The following is an 18,467-nucleotide window of genomic DNA, read 5'->3' on the forward strand; positions in this document are numbered from 1 at the left end:
TCCCGCTGAGAGCTCATTATTTATGAAACAGGCCAACCCATTGTTACACAATGTCCAAATTTTTCCTTGTCCTGAGGTGCTGTTTCACAAGACCTGTTCAGGTGACAGAGCTGAGTGGCAGAGACTGGCCATTGGCAGAGCAATGAAGGTTCTGCCCGAGAGAGTTCGCCTTGTTCTCTCCCCACCAAAGCGTGTGACTCTCCCCCTTGAAAGTGTCCCACACAGATAGATTTTATGTTTTAAAAATCAGTTCACCTTCATAAGCTATCTCTCTATTCGAGTTCTGTGAATATAACTAATCTACTTTGGAATCATCTGGGGAGAACATCACAAAATGCCTTGAGAGAGAGTCCGGACAGGAAGCTCTTAGAGTAGTCTGGTAGGAAGGAGAGCTGGAACTGGGGGCCAGGGGGACGCTGAGGAGGCGAGCCTCGTGGCACAGTTGGGGAGGTAATATGTATGGGGCTTTGCGGACTGTGCCGTGGGGCTGAGGAGGCGCTTGGAGTCAGAGAGTAGGGCTGGCTGGGTGACCGGGCATCTGAGAAGATGGAGATCATGGTGGGCACAGGAAGCTGCCATAGATTTTCGTAGCACTTTACAGTTTAAAAACGTGATCTCAGGGGCTTCCCTGGTGGCGCAGTGGTTGAGAGTCCGCCTGCCGATGCAGGGGACATGGGTTCGTGCCCCGGTCCGGGAAGATCCCACATTGCCGTGGAGCGGCTGGGCCCGTGAGCCATGGCCGCTGAGCCTGTGCGTCCGGAGCCTGTGCTCCGCAACGGGAGAGGCCACGACAGTGAGAGGCCTGCGTACCGCAAAAAAAAAACAAAAAACAAAACAAAAAACGTGATCTCGTTTTAAAGTGTCACAGGAGCAAGCTAGGGATTGTTATGCCTATTTAAAAGATGAGGCAAATGAGGCCCAGAACGGTGCCATTAGTCCAAGGCCATAGTGTCAGGATTTGCACCAGGGACATAATTTTGAGTCTCCTGTACCTTTTTTTTTCTTGCTGTGCTTTCTCTCATTTCGCCCTCCAGCTTCACAGAACGCTCTTTCCTCTTACAAAACTTCTCCTGTGAGTCGATCCCATTTAATCCCTGCTTCCGGGGCTCTTAGCTCCCACAGAGCCTCCTTCCGTAGCCTTACGTTCATCCTCTCATGCTGTGTGAACACCTTGTCCGTCCTGGAAGAACACCTGTGCGTGGCCCTGCTGCCCGTGTTCCTGCCCAGCCTCCTGCCTCTGCCAGACTCCCCAGCCGAGGTTCTCCCTCTCCATCTTGGTGTCCTGGCTCCCTCGCCCCAGCAGTCTAGCTTCCTGTCCTTCCCTCCAGGAGTCTGGCCTCCAGAAGGGGCGCAGACCCTCTACTTCTGATCCTGGTGGTCTTTTCTTAGTGCTCACTCTGTCCTCTTGGTAACTTGGATGTTGGATACTGGGGCCACAGTTCTATCTGCCCTTGACCTCAGTGATACACCCTTGACCTCATCAAGTGTTCCTGACCTGATCACGGTGATGCAAGCATCTTGGTCGGCCTCTTCTCTCCCCAACGGCCTTTTTTCAGGCACCCTCTGAGCCTCCCACTAGGCTGGTCTCTTCCCTCTTTTGAGAGCCAGGATGCACTTTCTTCTCCTCCATCTCTCATTTTTCTAGCTCAGGACACCTATAGGAAATCTTCCCTTGTTGAGCTCTCTCCTTTTTTTCAAGTTCTTACGGTACGTACAGCCTGAGATATTCAACTTAGTTCCTACTTCTATGCACCCCACCAGTGTATTGAGAGATGTTATATCTCCCCTCTTCCTTGACGGCAGGCCCTACCATAGATTTCTATATCTCCTGTAGCATCTGTATGTAGCATCTTCAGTAGCATCTATACATGTATCAATACATACATGCATATGTACATACATACATTCATACTGATTATATAATTGGTGCTTGGCTTGTGTTTGTTGATATACAGATAGATAACATTTTTTTGAGGATAAACGTGGTCAGAGCAGCTAACTCTGCTGTATTATCTTGACAACTTCAGCTACACAGAGCAGTCCTGACTCTTAGGATGTTTTGCTTATGAAAGCAAGAACATGGAAAAAGAGGGAAATGTGTATGTAGAAAAGTAATTTTCTCTTAATTCGTTGGACAGATATTTGTTGAGTATCTCCCATGGGCCTGGCACTGGGAGTAGAGTGGGCTTGAGGCAGACAAGGGCCCTCCTCTTATGTGTTTAGAGCCGCATGGAGCAGACAAATAATTAAGCACTAAACAGAGAAACAAGATAAATCGAAATAATGTTCAGTCCTATGAGGCAACCAGAAAAGAGCAGCACGGTAGGGCGTGTGCTACTCGTCACGGGCAGAGGTGGGAGAAGGAGGACGAAGACAGCTCTAGATGGCCAAGGTGGGGATTGCTGAAGAGTGGCCATTGGACTGAAACCTGAACGAGAAGAAGGAGTGGGCAGTGATGATCCTGGGGGCAGCCTTGGGAGTAGAGGGCACAGCACATAGCAAAGACTGGCAACGGCGAACAAGCTGGGCATATTCTGGCAATGGAGAGTATTGAGTACTAAAGGAATATGGAAAATGTGGTAGAATATGTGAGTAAGCCGGAAGTGTATCTGTGCACACCCGCAGTATCTGTAGGAGAAAATGAAGAAGTCTATTCTCAGGTTTTAAATCATTCCCTAAAGGAGCTCTATCTATATAATGGAGGTGTCAGGAAATCTAGGAGTTTCTTAGATCCTCAACAAAATCACAAACTCTCTGAGGGCAGGGAATCTCAGTATTCTTGTGTCCCACCTCGTAGCATGATGCCAGGCACAGAGAGAAGATGTTTGATAAATATTTGATGAATTAACGCTTGGAGAAAATGAATAATTGCCCAAGACTGAGATTTCATATGTTAATATTATTTACTCTTAGTTTGTCTTTCTGTCTCAATTTAGCTTTGCATTTGTACCAAATGCAATCATATAAATGGGAAAAAATGCTGAAATGTGAGAAAACCATCTATAAGGTCTTTAATAATTCTAAGAACCAGAAAGAAAATAGAATATGGAAACTGGCAAGAGCACACTTAACGTATTAATATATTGTTTGCATTTTACAGTGAAAATGCTGATTTCTTGCTATGTGCCATGTCTGTAATTTGGAGGCTAATGTGTGTGCAATTTCTTGTAAATGAGCTCTTAAGAGTCTCAACCTTAGGAAATAAGTAGCTTTCTTAGTCTCTAATCAGAGGATCTTGTTGAAAATACAAATTGCAATTGTTTAAAGAGGAAAATAAACAATTTCCATCAAATCATGGACCTTATGATTTTTTAAATCCCAAACTGCTTTGTAAATCAAGATTGGCCTATTTGTTTTAATGGCAAGCTCTCAGAAAAACTCTTGGGAGTTAATAATCAAGTTAATGCAGCAATTCTAAAGCCCATTAATCTGTATTTGTTTTGTTTTTTTAACATCTTTATTGGGGTATAATTGCTTTACAATGGTGTGTTAGTTTTTGCTTTATAACAAAGTGAATCAGTTATACATATACATATGTTCCCATATCTCTTCCCTCTTGCATCTCCCTCCCTATCCCACCCCCTCTAGGTGGTCATAAAGCACCGAGCTGATCTCCCTGTGCTATTCGGCTGCTTCCCACTAGCTATCTACCTTACGTTTGGTAGTGTATATATGTCCATGCCTCTCTCTCGCTTTGTCACAGCTTACCCTTCCCGCTCCCCATATCCTCAAGTCCATTCTCTAGTAGGTCTGTGTCTTTATTCCTGTCTTACCCCTAGGTTCTTCATGACATTTTTTTTTTCTTAAATTCCATATATATGTGTTAGCAAGAGAAAGACAAATACTGTGTTCGTTTTAATAAATCTTACTACACACATAATGCACAACTGAGAGGTATTATAACCTGGGTAAAGTCACTTTTCTTGTGTAGGAACTACAGAATGGGAATTGCAATTCACGTGTCAAAGAATGATTTTATTAAAAATCATCAGTTTTCATGAGACTGCCTCTATTTCTGGAATACAAATGCTCTTTCTATCTGAATCAGTCTTTGAACCAATGACAGAATTAAAATTGTATCTATTATCTGCCTGGATACACCCGATTCAATTAAAATTTTTCTAAAAAATAAATTATGTGCTGTAAGAATTATAGGAAAATAACATTCATAACTCTTGGTTGGCAGACCAATTGTTCATGGTATTTCTTTACATAATTAGGGCTTCTACTAAAGTTAAAAAGAACTTTCTGTGCTTGGCATTTGGATGAACATTGGTGAGGGAAAGCGTACCTTTTCCCTAAGTTTCTGTAGTACACATGTACAAACAGTGCTTTGTAGATAAACTTCCAAGAAATGTGTTGTCACATTTGCCTGCTGGGTATGGAGCTCAGACATGGTTGGGTTTGCAAGATGAAACAAATTAATGCTTATCAGTCCCAACCCGAGGTTTTAGTTAATGTCCTTCCATGCCTTCCCAACCCCCGCAATTGCAGTTAAAGTTCAACCATTCAGGTTTTAAGTGCAGCACAGCGAGACTGTGATTGATATCATCAGGCACATAGACTGTGCTTTGCTATTGGGTCGGACAGCCAGGCAAGAAGAAAGCAGTGCCAGCCCTATTATAAAATCCCTGCTTATAGGATAAAATCCCTGCTTGTTAGGATAAAATTCCTGCTTGTTAGGATAACTCTGGGAGCTGGCAACACAGTGTAGCAGAGAAGGCGGATTCTCGTGTTTACTTTTTATGGAATTAGGATGCCATGAAGCAAAGAAGGCCCACTGGATCTCCTTCTAAGGGCCTTTCTCCATTACGAGGACCTAAGTCTAAGTGTCTCCTAGAGTCCAGTGTGTAGACCATGTCTACTGGATGGCTGATCGTAACAGCTCCTCCAAGGAGGATTTCGTGTATGTATTGTAGGGTATTGCCAGTAAGCATCTGTTATTTCAATGGATCTGTCCTGCTCAAGTGGCCCTTATAAAAATACATGTTCCATCAGCTAAGCTTTCTTAACTGAGACTTGGAGCTGACAAGGCCACAATTAATATTGCTTCCTGCCTGTCTGAGTGTATGTTCACTGTGAGTGACGTAGGGATGTATCAGTAAGCCCAACCATGAATCCTATTAGCTTAGGAAATACAGAACACGTTTCTCTTCTGGCTTCTGCAGGACTAGGCAGGCTTTATGAGGGTGAGGAAAAAAAACTAGTCTGGTTGAGGACCCTGTGGATTACAATCACCAACATGTTGGAAGATGTCTACATGAAATACGTAGCCCTAGGTAGGAACAACCACGTCATTTGATCCCAGAGTGATCATTTGATTTGCTGACATAAAGCTGTATTTATGTATAGCTTCTGGCCAAGATAACCCCATTGTCAATAATGACAATAACAATAAAAGAAGTCAAGTGTTCCCAGAAAAGTACGCTTTTATTTTTTGACCTAATGATCGGGGTTTAATGAAGCTATTGTCATCTTTAGAGCACCATCGTGTTGTCTTCCTTTCCCATCTAGCCTCCAACTTCTGTGATTGCAGGGACCATAACTGGTGCATCTGTGCTAGTAACTAGCACAGTCTCAGGGACGTGGTAGATACTTAAAAATATCTGTGGCATGAGTGAATGTTCTCTGCAGTTGGGGCATCTCCAGGAGCAGTAGACAGCATTTTCTGTCGACTTCTACCCTGGAAGTTCGGTAGGAGAAACAGGCATAAGAAACATGGCGTATTCTTTCTGAGCGGTCTTCATCACTCAGCTCTCCTAAATCATTTGACATTTGCGTCTGTAGTTACTCTTTGTCTTTACCATTCCTAAATAATAAACAGATATTTATGGAACCCCTGGTCTTAGCCCAGTGTCTCTGTGGGTTTTGTATTTCACTTGTGTCCTCCAAGTTCAGTGCTCTGTTCTGTGTTCTCATGGCCTCTGTACTCATCTCTCTCAGGGGAGCCCTGACCACCCTGTGTTGGTCGTTGCTGGATTACTCATTGGCCTTCCCCTTGGACTGTCAGCTTCACGAGGCTGGGATCTACTTTCTTCTGTATCCCTAGTTTCTAATTGTTTGACCTACTGTGGACTTGTGTTGATATTTATAGAAGGAATGAATAAAAGAAATGAATGAATAAAATGACCGTATTCGACGTTAGATCATCTTTAGGCACTCATTTTCAGATGCAGCTGGAGAAGTGAGACCCTGTGGCATGGTGTCCATAGTTATTGTGATTAGCATGTCACTGAAACCTGTATCTGGCCTTGACTGCTACTGATGTGGTACCTTGCTAATGTGTTTCTCGTGGCCAAGTAAGGGGCTCAAAAATTAAATGATTAAAATGATCTTTATGTAGATATAGCACTAAAAACGAGAGATCTGGTTGTATAAATTACCAAAGGGCTACAGGCATAGGACTTAAAATGAATTAGGTCAGAAAGTTGAATGGCCTTTAAAATGCAGCTCATGGCAGTGGCTCTTTGCTTTCTGCAGGGTTCTTCTCTGGGGTGTTGCTGTGATACGAAAGGCTTCAGGTCAAGGGTTTGAAGGTGAATAAAAATTCCAAGGGGATGAAATAAAACAAGAGTCAGATAATACATCCAATGAAATGGTTTTCAGGATAAATAACTGTACAGTTTTAAAACAGTGAGTTTAAAGTTTTCTGTTAAATAGAAGTAATGCACATGGTATTAAATGGAAATAGTATCAAGGATATACTATAGTATGCCTGTTTTTTCCCAGAGACTGCCTCTTACTATTCATGTAGTTACCACATAAATCTAGGTGCTGTCCTCATATCCCTAGTCCGTGATAAATCAACTTTAAATGGTATATATTGACATCTACACACTATAGAAAAGGAGGATAAATTTAGTCATTTGTGCTTCTCCTTCTATTCCTGCCAATATTTTGTAATAAAATTATTATTTTTAGTTCTGTTGGGCAGTGCTATAATCTTTAATTATTTGCTTGAGTTTCCATTTTTTCGGATTCATGTCACTTTTGTTGTCTTTCTTGCTATCTCGTGATGTAAGATGAGGATGCTAGTGACTTTACTACCTGTCCTTCCTCCTGTTCTGTGTCTTACCTCTGCCAGCCCTGCTTTTACTTTTTCACTAACATGAAAGTATCTTAGTATTTATATTCTGTTCTTCAGGGAGGGATTTAAAAATGATTTAAAGGGAAAATTGAAAACCAAAGACAAGAAGTGACTTGCCTGAAGTCTGCTTAATATTAGAGTTGGGACTAAAACCTGGGGCTTTTTGACTCCCAATCTAGTGGGCTTTCTAGATAAACTCATTGACCTCATTCATCAGATGTTTATTCAATGCTTATTCTCTGCCAGGCACTACATTAAGTACCAGTAATACAAAAATAATAAGAAATTGTCTCAAGTCTCATACTCTCATACAAATAGGAAAGACAGATGTGTAAACAAATAACTATGTTTCAGTGCAATAAGGTGCAAAGGAAGGTGTTGTGTAGCTTTTTTTTTTTATCTCACAGGTCAGAGATTAGAGAAACTGATACAATTATTAGAAGTGACAGCTTTAATACATTGAGGAGATAGCATTTTACCCAGCTAACTTATGCATGTTTGAAAAATAAGTAAGACTTTGCTAATATAGTTAAAGAGAAGTAATTTAAATTGTCTGTTTCGAGATTAAGTCTAAAAGAAAAATTTTTATAAATTTATAACTATAAATTATATAATAAATCATGTTATATGTGTTTAATAAGTTTTTATGTGAGAATATCCAAATATTCTTCAGTTGTCCTTATAGGTTTATTTAATATTTTGACTTTAAGTCTAAGGCTTATGCATTTTTTTTAAATAGATCTTTTTTACGGTGACTTGTGAACTTTTTCCTTTCTTTCTTCCTCCCTCAGATTTTCATCACTGTGAATTGCCTGAGTACAGATTTCTCCTCCCAAAAAGGAGTGAAAGGACTTCCTTTGATGATTCAGATTGATACATACAGTTATAATAATCGTAGCAATAAACCCATTCATAGAGCTTATTGCCAGATCAAGGTCTTCTGCGACAAAGTGAGTAAAGATGACAGTTTGTCATAAAGGTATTTTTGTTATTAGATATTGCTTTAATGACATTTCCCCCTTGTCACCTTCTCTTGTCTAGTGGTGTCAAAATAATCACTTACTAATCACAGTGGGAGTGGTAATCTTTCATTCTCAGTTCCTATTAGATATCTAGGGAGTCATCAATCAACTGTATTTTTTCTTTTCAGTCAATCATTCTACTGCTAATTTAATGACTGATTGCCATTGCACTGTGCTATGAGTCTGATTCAGTTAGATAACTGAAATAATAGATTGTTTTTAGTGGATATATAGATCCTGTCCCAGAACATATCAATGTAACCGCTATTAATTTATGGGTTAATTGGGGTCTCAGCTAGAGCCTTTTGGAATGGAAATGGCACCTCTAAAATAAGTTCATTAGCAAACATGCTTCAGCAGAAGATGTAGTTTTTGAATCTTTTTGAAACCCCTCATAAAAGACAGAGCAATTAAAATGGCAAAGATTAAAATCCCATGATTATGTGACAAGAGACCCTTACAAAATCCCAAATGTGAATGGGACCAAGCATCAACAATTTCAAGACCTATGTGATGTCGGCATTGTGAGAGAAAGTAGTGGGCCCACTTGATGACCAAAGAACAGGGAACCTACCAAAGTGACCCATGGTACCAGAGAGAGAAATGGGCCATCAGAGGACTGTATGTGAAACTAGGGTGGGAGGGGATGGATTGTACAGACTTCAATTTACTGGTGGGTGCAAGGGGACAGAACATTGAAGTGTTCTGGGCTCTATAAACTCTGGAAAGTTATAAATTGAAGCTCCCGGTAGGATAAAATCCTGCTCTGAGAAGAGGCTGCTGGGAGTAGAATCCAAGTTGAGTTGAACAAAAACAAAAACAAAGGTTCAAAGGAAAGAGAAGTTCCAAATGAAAAGGAAGAGGGGAAAAGATACAGAGTAGGCAGATCTCAGGAAATACAGGACTATTTTCTTTTATCACTTTGTGAACACAACTGAAGCAGGAGCATGAGAGCCATGAAGCTAAAAGAATTATCCTAGTTCTCTCATTTCACTTAGAAATGACCAGCAGAAAGAAAAACAGTTGAATCCCATACAGTCTCATGAAAAAAATAATTAAGATCAGACTGACTTCCTGTGGACAGTGGATGCGTGCCAGAAAGACATGCCCACAAAACAGGTGAAACCTATAGCCTAATGTTCCAAAAATGGGCTTAAAATTAACATAATTTAAAAATTTTGAAATTAACAAAATCATGGAAATTATAAAGAGCAACATAAATCACAGTTTGAAAAACTTAGACATGAGGTGTTTGGAGAACAGAATGATTTGAAAAGAGATATGGTAGAATTCAGGAAAGAATTTAGAAGGAAAAGATTAAAATATTTCAGAAGAAAAGACTACACTACAAGCAACACAAGAGTGAATAAGAAAAGAGAATGCCTTAATAGAAATACAAGTTGGAAAACAGCAAAATCTTAAAAATCAGAAGAAATGAAGAAACAATTAAGAGAAAATAATAGAAGGGAGGTAAAGACGATCCAAGAGACATATAATATGTATCTTTCAGGAAGAAAGCTAAAACAATGGAACAGAAGAAATGCTAAAAATGATAAATCAGGAAAAGTTAAAATAAAAAGTATACATTTTTAAATGGGCTACCATGCATCTGGGAAAGTTGACCCAGGATGACTTTAAAAATATTCTTTGAGGGCTTCCCTGGTGGCGCAGTGGTTGAGAATGTGCCTGCTAATGCAAGGGACACGGGTTCGAGCCCTGGTCTGGGAAGATCCCACATGCCGCGGAGCAACTGGGCCCGTGAGCCACAACTACTGAGCCTGCGCGTCTGGAGCCTGTACTCCGCAACAAGAGAGGCCGCGATAGTGAGAGGCCCACACACCGCGATGAAGAGTGGCCCCCGCTCGCCACAACTAGAGAAAGCCCTTGCACAGAAACGAAGACCCAACACAGCCAAAAATAAATTAATTAATTAAAAAAAAAAGTAACATATGTTCAAGTACAATTGGTGTCTTTAAAAAGAAAATTCTTTGAGCATCTAAGAAAAATAAAATAGACAATGAGTCATTTATTTTTTTAAACTAACTTTTACTGGAGTATATAGTTGATTCACAATGTTGTGTTAGTTCCAGGTGCACAGCAAAGTGAATCAGCCATACACATGCATATATCCACTCTTTTCCAGACTCTCCTCTCATATAGACTATTACAGAGCACTGAGCAGAGTTCCCTGTGCTACACAGTAGGTCCCTATTAGCCATCTATTTTATAGTAGATAAGGAGTCATTTATAAGGAAACTTTTTTTTTTTTTTTTTTGGCGGTACGCGGGCCTCTCACTGTTGTGGCCTCTCCCGTTGCAGAGCACAGGCTCCGGATGCACAGGCTAAGCAGCCATGGCTCACGGGCCCAGCTGCTCCGCGGCATGTGGGATCTTCCCGGACCGGGGCACAAACCCGTGTCCCCTGCATAGGCAGGCGGACTCTCAACCACTGCGCCACCAGGGAAGCCCTATAAGGAAACTTTTATCGTCAAACTTTTCAACAGCAACACCCTGTCAGAAGACAATGATATTTAAAGTAATCAAATAAAGAAAATGTGAGCCAAGGATTTTATATCCAGCCAAGCTGACTTTCAATTATAAAGGTGACAGGCAAAAGCAAAACAAAATAAAACAAAGAAATAAAACCACCAACGAACAAACAAGCAATCAAAAAATCCAGGGAATATTTCTTCTTGAGGAATCTATTAAAGAACAAGCTTTAGACACCAGTATGACTGTAAAGACATTGATAAAAGGACTGATGGTGAGCATTATGTGTATACTTACCTTGGATCTAATTCTAAATGATGGGAAAGACAGTAATGGCAATGTGATATGTTCTGACAGTGTAGACATAGTACAATTATTTAAAAATTGGGTAGGGTGGGGAGAGAATATGAAAAATAGAATAAGCTGGCAACTGCTTATAGGTGTTAACTGGACGTAAAAGGGTGAGTTCAGATAGGTCCCGGGGAGAGGAGAGGAAGGGGAAAAAGAGGTTAGTGGCTAATTCAGAATTGCCAGCACTCTTAAAGGTGCTACAGTCAGATGTAGATCAAAGATCTACCACGCCATTAAAATGTCCGAGTTGTAGTTTAGCAGAGATAGAGAGTAGGAAGAAGTGGGCCTCTGTGAACAGAGGCAGAGATGGTCATGAGAAAAGAGAAGGAAACACATTAACTAGAACTGCACTGAGTTTAGGGACATGTGGCATAGCAGTGTCTCTAAAATCTCGATAGCCTTTCAGGTCATAATGACTTCAGTTAGTGCTACTCGTCAGAGCAGCACAGCTCTCTCGGGGACAGTTAGGCAGCCTCCACAATACAGAGGAGACACAGTTAAGTCAGTAAGACACGGTTGTTGTGTAGAAGAGAAACCTGCCAGCGAGCACAAGTAACTCACCAGAGTCACACGGTGAAAAAGCAGAGGAGCTGGATGCAAATCCACATCTGATTCCAAACTCCTACTCCTTATAGCTTTTTTTTTTCTTTTTTTTTTCCCTTATATCTTTAATTCAGCATATTAAACATTAAGAAAGCATTTTCAAATGACGTACAACGTGGAATTTTTAAACTACATGTGGGAGAACGTTTATACAATTTGAATTCCTTATTTTATTCCAGAAGTTTCAAGGGAGATGGTAGAATTCCCCTCAGTGAATCTCCTTCTTGGAAGGGACGAGAAAGATTAGGATCAAGGAGAAAGGGAGGGAAGGATTGAATGGAGGCCCTGGGCAATCCATTTACCTTCATGTCATAGTTGGAATTGAAAGTAGGAAAGAGAGGGCTTAAGGGATACTCATATAATTATTTTTTTTCAAGTGTTGAGGTCATAAATACTAAAAATCAAAACAAAGCAAAAATGCAGAATACATAGAGAGTTGTATTGTTGTTCACCTGTGCCCTAGAATGAGAGGGACTCTTAAGAAACTAGTGATGTAAAGAGTTTCTAGTGGGTAGTTTTTAGTTTACGTTTCCCAATGTTGAGTGTTAGGGAACTCACAAGGAAGAAATCTCATGGGACAAGCAGGGTGTATTAACTTTAACTGCTATTAATTTTTCTGATAAGCTGGAAACAAAATTTTTTTGCTATAATTTGTTATCATATTTGTAGCTCTGATTTAAAAATCCAGGCAAAATCTCACTCCTGGGAAATTAAAAAGTTTAATTCTTGCACTTTTCAAATGGGTGTGTAAATGCAAATGATTAATTTGAATTATCCTCTAAAGCAAAAGAATTAAGAGCTATTCTATTTAAAACTGTAAATTTCCCAGTCACAGTCTAGAGTTTTAAACAGATGGTATTCTGCACTATTTTTAGTTCCCCAGCTTGATTTCTAATTAATGCACCTGTGAGATTGCAGATGAAGATAAAGTCCTTCTCTACCTTTTTTTGATATTATGATACTTCTATTGAAATACATGTTTATGAATTTAAAAATTCAGGATCTGCTATATGGCTGTGCCTATATCAGTACTTATGTCTACATCTTTATATCCGTATTTAATTACTTCCATTATCTTTTGAAAGACAAGAATTATATTGCTGAAGACAGTGACTATATATTGTTCAAAACTGAGAATAAAGCCACATTCCCTTAAGAATTTTTTTTTCTTTATTAATTCTTGTTTGGAATGATCTTGGAGACAATGACTGTTGGAGATTATGAAAAGCTAAAGATATCCCTCCAAACTACCTTCTTAGCCAACTTAAATAGTTTACGGCCACATTCTTTTTTTTTTTTTAAACACCTTTATTGCAGTATAATTGCTTTACAGTGGTGTGTTAGTTTCTGCTTTATAACAAAGTGAATCAGCTATACATATACATACATCCCCATATCTCCTCCCTCTTGTGCCTCCCTCCCACCCTCCCTGTCCCACCCCTCTAGGTGGTCACCTCAGTTATCTCTTATTTTTATTTTATTTATTTATTTATTTATTTATTATTAACATCTTTATTGGAGTATAATTGCTTTACAATAGTGTGTTAGTTTCTGCTTTATAACAAAGTGAATCAGTTATACATATACATATGTACCCATATCTCTTCCCTCTTGCATCTGCCTCCCTCCCACCCTCCCTCTCCCACCCCTCTAGGTGGTCACAAACCACCTAGCTGATCTCCCTGTACTATGCGGCTGCTTCCCACTAGCTATCTACTTTACATTTGGTAGTGTATATATGTCCATGCCACTCTCTCACTTTGTCCCAGCTTACCCTTCCCCCTCCCCGTATCCTCAAGTGCATTCTCTAATAGGTCTGCATCTTTATTCCCGTCTTGCCCTTAGGTTCTTCTGACCTTTTTTTTTTTTAGATTCCATATATATGTGTTAGCATATGGTATTTGTTTTTCTCTTTCTGACTTACTTCACTCTGTATGACACTCTCTAGGTCCATCCACCTCACTACAAATAACTCAGTTTCATTCCTTTTTATGGCTGAGTAATATTCCATTGTATATATGTGCCACATCTTCTTTATCCATTCATCTGTTGATGGACACTTAGGTTGCTTCCATGTCCTGGCTATTGTAAATAGAGCTGCAATGAATATTTTGGTACATGACTCTTTTTGAATTATGGTTTTCTCAGGGTATATGCCCAGTAGTGGGATTGCTGTGTCGTATGGTAGTTCTATTTGTAGTTTTTTAAGGAACCTCTGTACTGTTCTCCATAGTGGCTGTATCAATTTACATTCCCACCGACAGTGCAAGAGGGTTCCCTTTTCTCCACACCCTCTCCAGTATTTACTGTTTGTAGATTTTTTGATGATGGCCATTCTGACCGGTGTGAGATGATATCTCATTGTAGTTTTGATTTGCATTTCTCTAATGATTAATGATGTTGAGCATTCATTCATGTGTTTGTTGGCAATCTGTATATCTTCTTTGGAGAAATATCTATTTAGGTCTTCTGCCCATTTTTGGATTAGGTTGTTTGTTTTTTTTGATGTTGAGCTGCATGAGTTGCTTGTCTGTTTTGGAGATTAATCCTTTGTCAGTTGTTTCATTTGCAAATATTTTCTCCCATTCTGAGGGTTGTCTTTTCATCTTGTTTATGGTTTTCTTTGCTGTGCAAAAGCTTTGAAGTTTCATTAGGTCCCATTTGTTTATTTTTGTTTTTATTTCCATTTCTCTAGGAGGTGGGTCAAAAAGGATCTTGCTGTGATTTATGTCATAGAGTGTTCTGCCTATGTTTTCCTCTAAGAGTTTGATGGTGTCTGGCCTTACATTTAAGTCTTTAATCCATTTTGAGTTTATTTTTGTGTATGGTGTTAGGGAGTATTCTAATTTCATTCTTTTACATGTAGCTGTCCAGTTTTCCAAGCAGCACTTATTGAAGAGGCTGTCTTTTCTCCACTGTATATTCTTGCCTCCTTTTTCAAAAATAACGTGACCATATGTGCGTGGGTTTATCTCTGGGCTTTCTATCCTGTTCCATTGGTCTATATTTCTGTTTTTGTGCCAGTACCATACTGTCTTGATTGCTGTAACTTTGTAGTATAGTCTGAAGTCAGGGAACCTGATTCCTCCAGCTCCGTTTTTCTTTCTCAAGAATGCTTTGGCTATTCGGGGTCTTTTGTGTTTCCATACAAATTGTGAAATTTTTTGTTCTAGTTCTGTGGAAAATGCCATTGGTAGTTTGATAGGGATTGCATTGAATCTGTAGATTGCTTTGGGTAGTAGAGTCATTTTCACAATGTTGATTCTTCCAATCCAAGAACATGGTATATCTCTCCATCTATTTGTATCATCTTTAATTTCTTTCATCAGTGTCTTATAATTTTCTGCATACAGGTCTTTTGTCTCCTTAGGTAGGTTTATTCCTAGATATTTTATTCTTTTTGTTGCAGTGGTAAATAGAAGTGTTTTCTTAATTTCACTTTCAGATTTTTCATCATTAGTGTGTAGGAATGCCAGAGATTTCTGTGCATTCATTTTGTATCCTGCTACTTTACCAAATTCATTGATTAGCTCTAGTAGTTTTCTGGTAGCATCTTTAGGATTCTCTATGTATAGTATCATGTCATCTGCAAACAGTGACAGCTTTACTTCTTCTTTTCCGATTTGGATTCCTTTTATTTCTTTTTCTTCTCTGATTACTGTGGCTAAAACTTCCAAAACTATGTTGAATAAGAGTGATGAGAGTGGGCAACCTTGTCTTGTTCCTGATCTTAGTGGAAATGGTTTCAGTTTTTCACCATTGAGGATGATGTTGGCTGTGGGTTTGTCATATATGGCCTTTATTATGTTGAGGAAAGTTCCCTCTATACCTACTTTCTGCAGGGTTTTTATCATAAATCGGTGTTGGATTTTGTCGAAAGCTTTCTCTGCATCTATTGAGGTGATCATATGGTTTTTCTTCTTCAATTTGTTAATATGGTGTATCACGTTGATTGATTTGTGTATTTTGAAGAATCCTTGCACTCCTGGAATAAACCCCACTTGATCATAGTGTATGATCCTTTTAATGTGTTGTTGGATTCTGTTTGCTAGTATTTTGTTGAGGATTTTTGCATCTATGTTCATCAGTGTTACTTGCCTGTAGTTTTCTTTCTTTGTGACATCTTTGTCTGGTTTTGGTATCAGGGTGATGGTGGCCTTGTAGAATGAGTTTGGGAGTGTTCCTCCCTCTGCTATATTTTAGAAGAGTTTGAGAAGGATACGTGTTAACTCTTCTCTAAATGTTTAATAGAATTCGCCTGTGAAGCCATCTGGTCCTGGACTTTTGTTTGTTGGAAGATTTTTAATCACAGTTTCAATTTCAGTGCTTGTGATTGGTCTGTTCATATTTTGTTTCTTCCTGGTTTAGTCTTGGAAGGTTGTGCTTTCTAAGAATTTGTCCATTTCTTCCAGGTTATCCATTTTATTGAAGTCCACATTCTTAAAATAAATTTAAGAGAAACAATTTAAGTGCCAAATAAAAAAATAAAGATAGCCATCCCCTCTCAAAAGGTGGCAAAAGTGATCACAATATAATCAGGAAATCCTCAGGTGTATTTTTTTTTCAAATTTAACACTCCATAGTGAACATATAAGTTGAGGAATTTATTTTCAAATGATAAATTTGGTGTTTGCAGAAAATGTACTATTCTGGAAGAACTAGACTTTTTTGTGCTTTAGTGAGAGTGAAAAGATTATTTTCTAGAAGCTTTGGGTCACAAATAATCAAAGGAAGGAAAGGAATTCTTGGAAGGTCATGTTCAAGGATGCTTTCTCTATGTTAATTGAATGTATCAAAGCTGCCCTGGGTCATTGTGAAGTCAAAGCTTTATTTTAGATATGAGAACTGTGGCTCTCGAAGTTTGGATACTATCAGAATTGTTTTGGTGTGCTGATATCTGAGCCTTCTGGGCAGGAATTTCTTACGTAGATGTGGTACTAGGGCTAGGCTCTGTGGAGAGCTACTCTATGTTTTATGTTAATCCTTTGGATTTGGCATATCAAAGAATACCTGTAAAATAATGAGCAGGTGATCTTATTTCCTAGTAATTGACATTGAACATATATAAATCCTGAAACAGATTAATTTCAGACCTTTTTCTCATAGCAATTGTACAAAATAAAACACCAATTTAAAAATAAAATTGCTTGACAAACCTTGGAGTGTGTCTTTGGTGAGTTGTAGTTTATATAGATGAATTTCCATATTTCTACTTACATTAAATACCATATTGTACAGTCTTTCAAATACAGAGAAAAATGTCTTACTTGGACACAATAAAAATGAATAGGGGCCTTTTGCTTATATTTCACACCCATTTGAACAAAGTCATGTTTGTGCATTTAACACTTTATTTTCTGAAAATATTATACGTTATCTAGACAAAAAACTCTACAAAACCTTAGTATATGTTGAAGAGACTTGCAAAGGAAATATTTCTATATTTTTTTTCTCCTTCTTTCTATGAATTTCTATGGTTTATAAACCTCAGTGACAATTCAAAACTTGAAGCACTGTGAAATAATTACTCCCTTTTGGTAGTAAGAAGTTTTGGGGCATAAAAATGCATATTTAAAATATCTGATTAAACTATTATAACTATCCAAATCTTACCTGTGTAAAGCTCTTAGAACTCACCTGCCACAGAGGCAGTGCCCCATCAGGATTAGCTGTAATCACTCATTCTTCAAGAATTAGCTCTAAAGCCATGATGGATACCTTGATTGACCATATATCCCTGTTGTGTCATGGCCTTACTTTGGCCAGAATTGGGAATCAACTTTTTTTTAAAAAGCCAATTTGATAAGCAAACTCTATATTTCAATGTTTTAATTCAAACCATTTGTGTGTCCTTTTCTGTGAATTGCCTATTTCATGGCTCTTGTCTATTTCTTTATTGGTATGTTAGTTGTTTTTTTCATTTGAATCATTATTTATATATTAATGATTTAACACTTTATATGATATTTTATTGCAAGTATTTTCACCAATTTGTCCTTTGCCTCTTTTTAAAATAAATTTATATATTTGGCTGCATTGGGCCTTCAGTGCTGCGCGTGGGCTTTCTCTAGTTGTGGCAAGTGAGGGCTACTCTTCATTGCAGTGTGTGGGCTTCTCATTGTGGTGGCTTCTCTTGTTGCAGAGCAGAAGCTGTAGGCGCGCGGGCTCAGTAGTTGTGGCTCGCGGGCTCTAGAACGCAGGCTCAGTAGTTGTGGCGCATGGGCTTATTTGTTCCGCGGCATGTGGGATCTTCCCTGACCAGGGCTTGAACCTGTGTCCCCTCCATTGGCAGGCGGATTCTTAACCACTACGCCACCAGGGAAGTATCCTCGTCCTTTGCTTTTTAATCAATTTGTGTGTGTGTTTAACAGAAAGAGTAAGTTGTATACTCTCAAATCTATCTCTTTAGTGTGTGATAACTTGGGGGCAGTTTCTAGGGGTAGAGGTTGCTGGCCAGTCCTTACTTTACTATCCCTTAAATCCACAAAGGGCAGGACCAGTAAATGCAGATCTGAAATCTAGGGGAGGAGTCTAGGCTGGGAGTATATATCTGGATGTCACCTGTTTAGAGCATCATGGAAATATGGGTGTAGATGAATTCTTCTGTCGTAAGAATGGAAAGAGAGAAAAGAAAAGGAAACTGTGTTGGAATGTCTATTTGGGGAGTGAGAAGAGGAAAACGAGTTAGCAAAGCTGACCAGAAAGAGAAGATATTCAGAGAATCATGGACGGCCAAGAAGGCAAGAGACATAAGGTGACGGTCAACTGGTTAAGTCAGATGGATTTGGCAAGAGAAGCCAATGAAAAAGTCAAAATACAAGGAACAGAGGAGCAAAAGGGAAGCAAATAGACCAGCCTCTTCTATTCGGTCAAATGAGCACCATCTCTAAGAGCATATGAACATATTAAGACGAA

The 18,467-nt window shown here is 39.1% G+C and overlaps 1 protein-coding gene across 1 annotated transcript in view; it reads left to right on the forward strand.

Annotated features, from left to right (window-relative positions):
* Positions 1 to 18,467, forward strand: part of GRHL2 (grainyhead like transcription factor 2) — a 154,727-nt gene that overhangs the window by 104,025 nt on the left and 32,235 nt on the right. The window contains exon 9 of the mRNA XM_059995003.1: positions 7,879 to 8,037. Within this exon, the coding sequence (XP_059850986.1) occupies positions 7,879 to 8,037 (159 nt within the window). The remainder of the gene's footprint in view (positions 1 to 7,878; positions 8,038 to 18,467) is intronic.

This window comes from Delphinus delphis, chromosome 17, assembly GCF_949987515.2.
Source record: "Delphinus delphis chromosome 17, mDelDel1.2, whole genome shotgun sequence".
Classification (NCBI taxonomy): domain Eukaryota; kingdom Metazoa; phylum Chordata; class Mammalia; order Artiodactyla; family Delphinidae; genus Delphinus; species Delphinus delphis.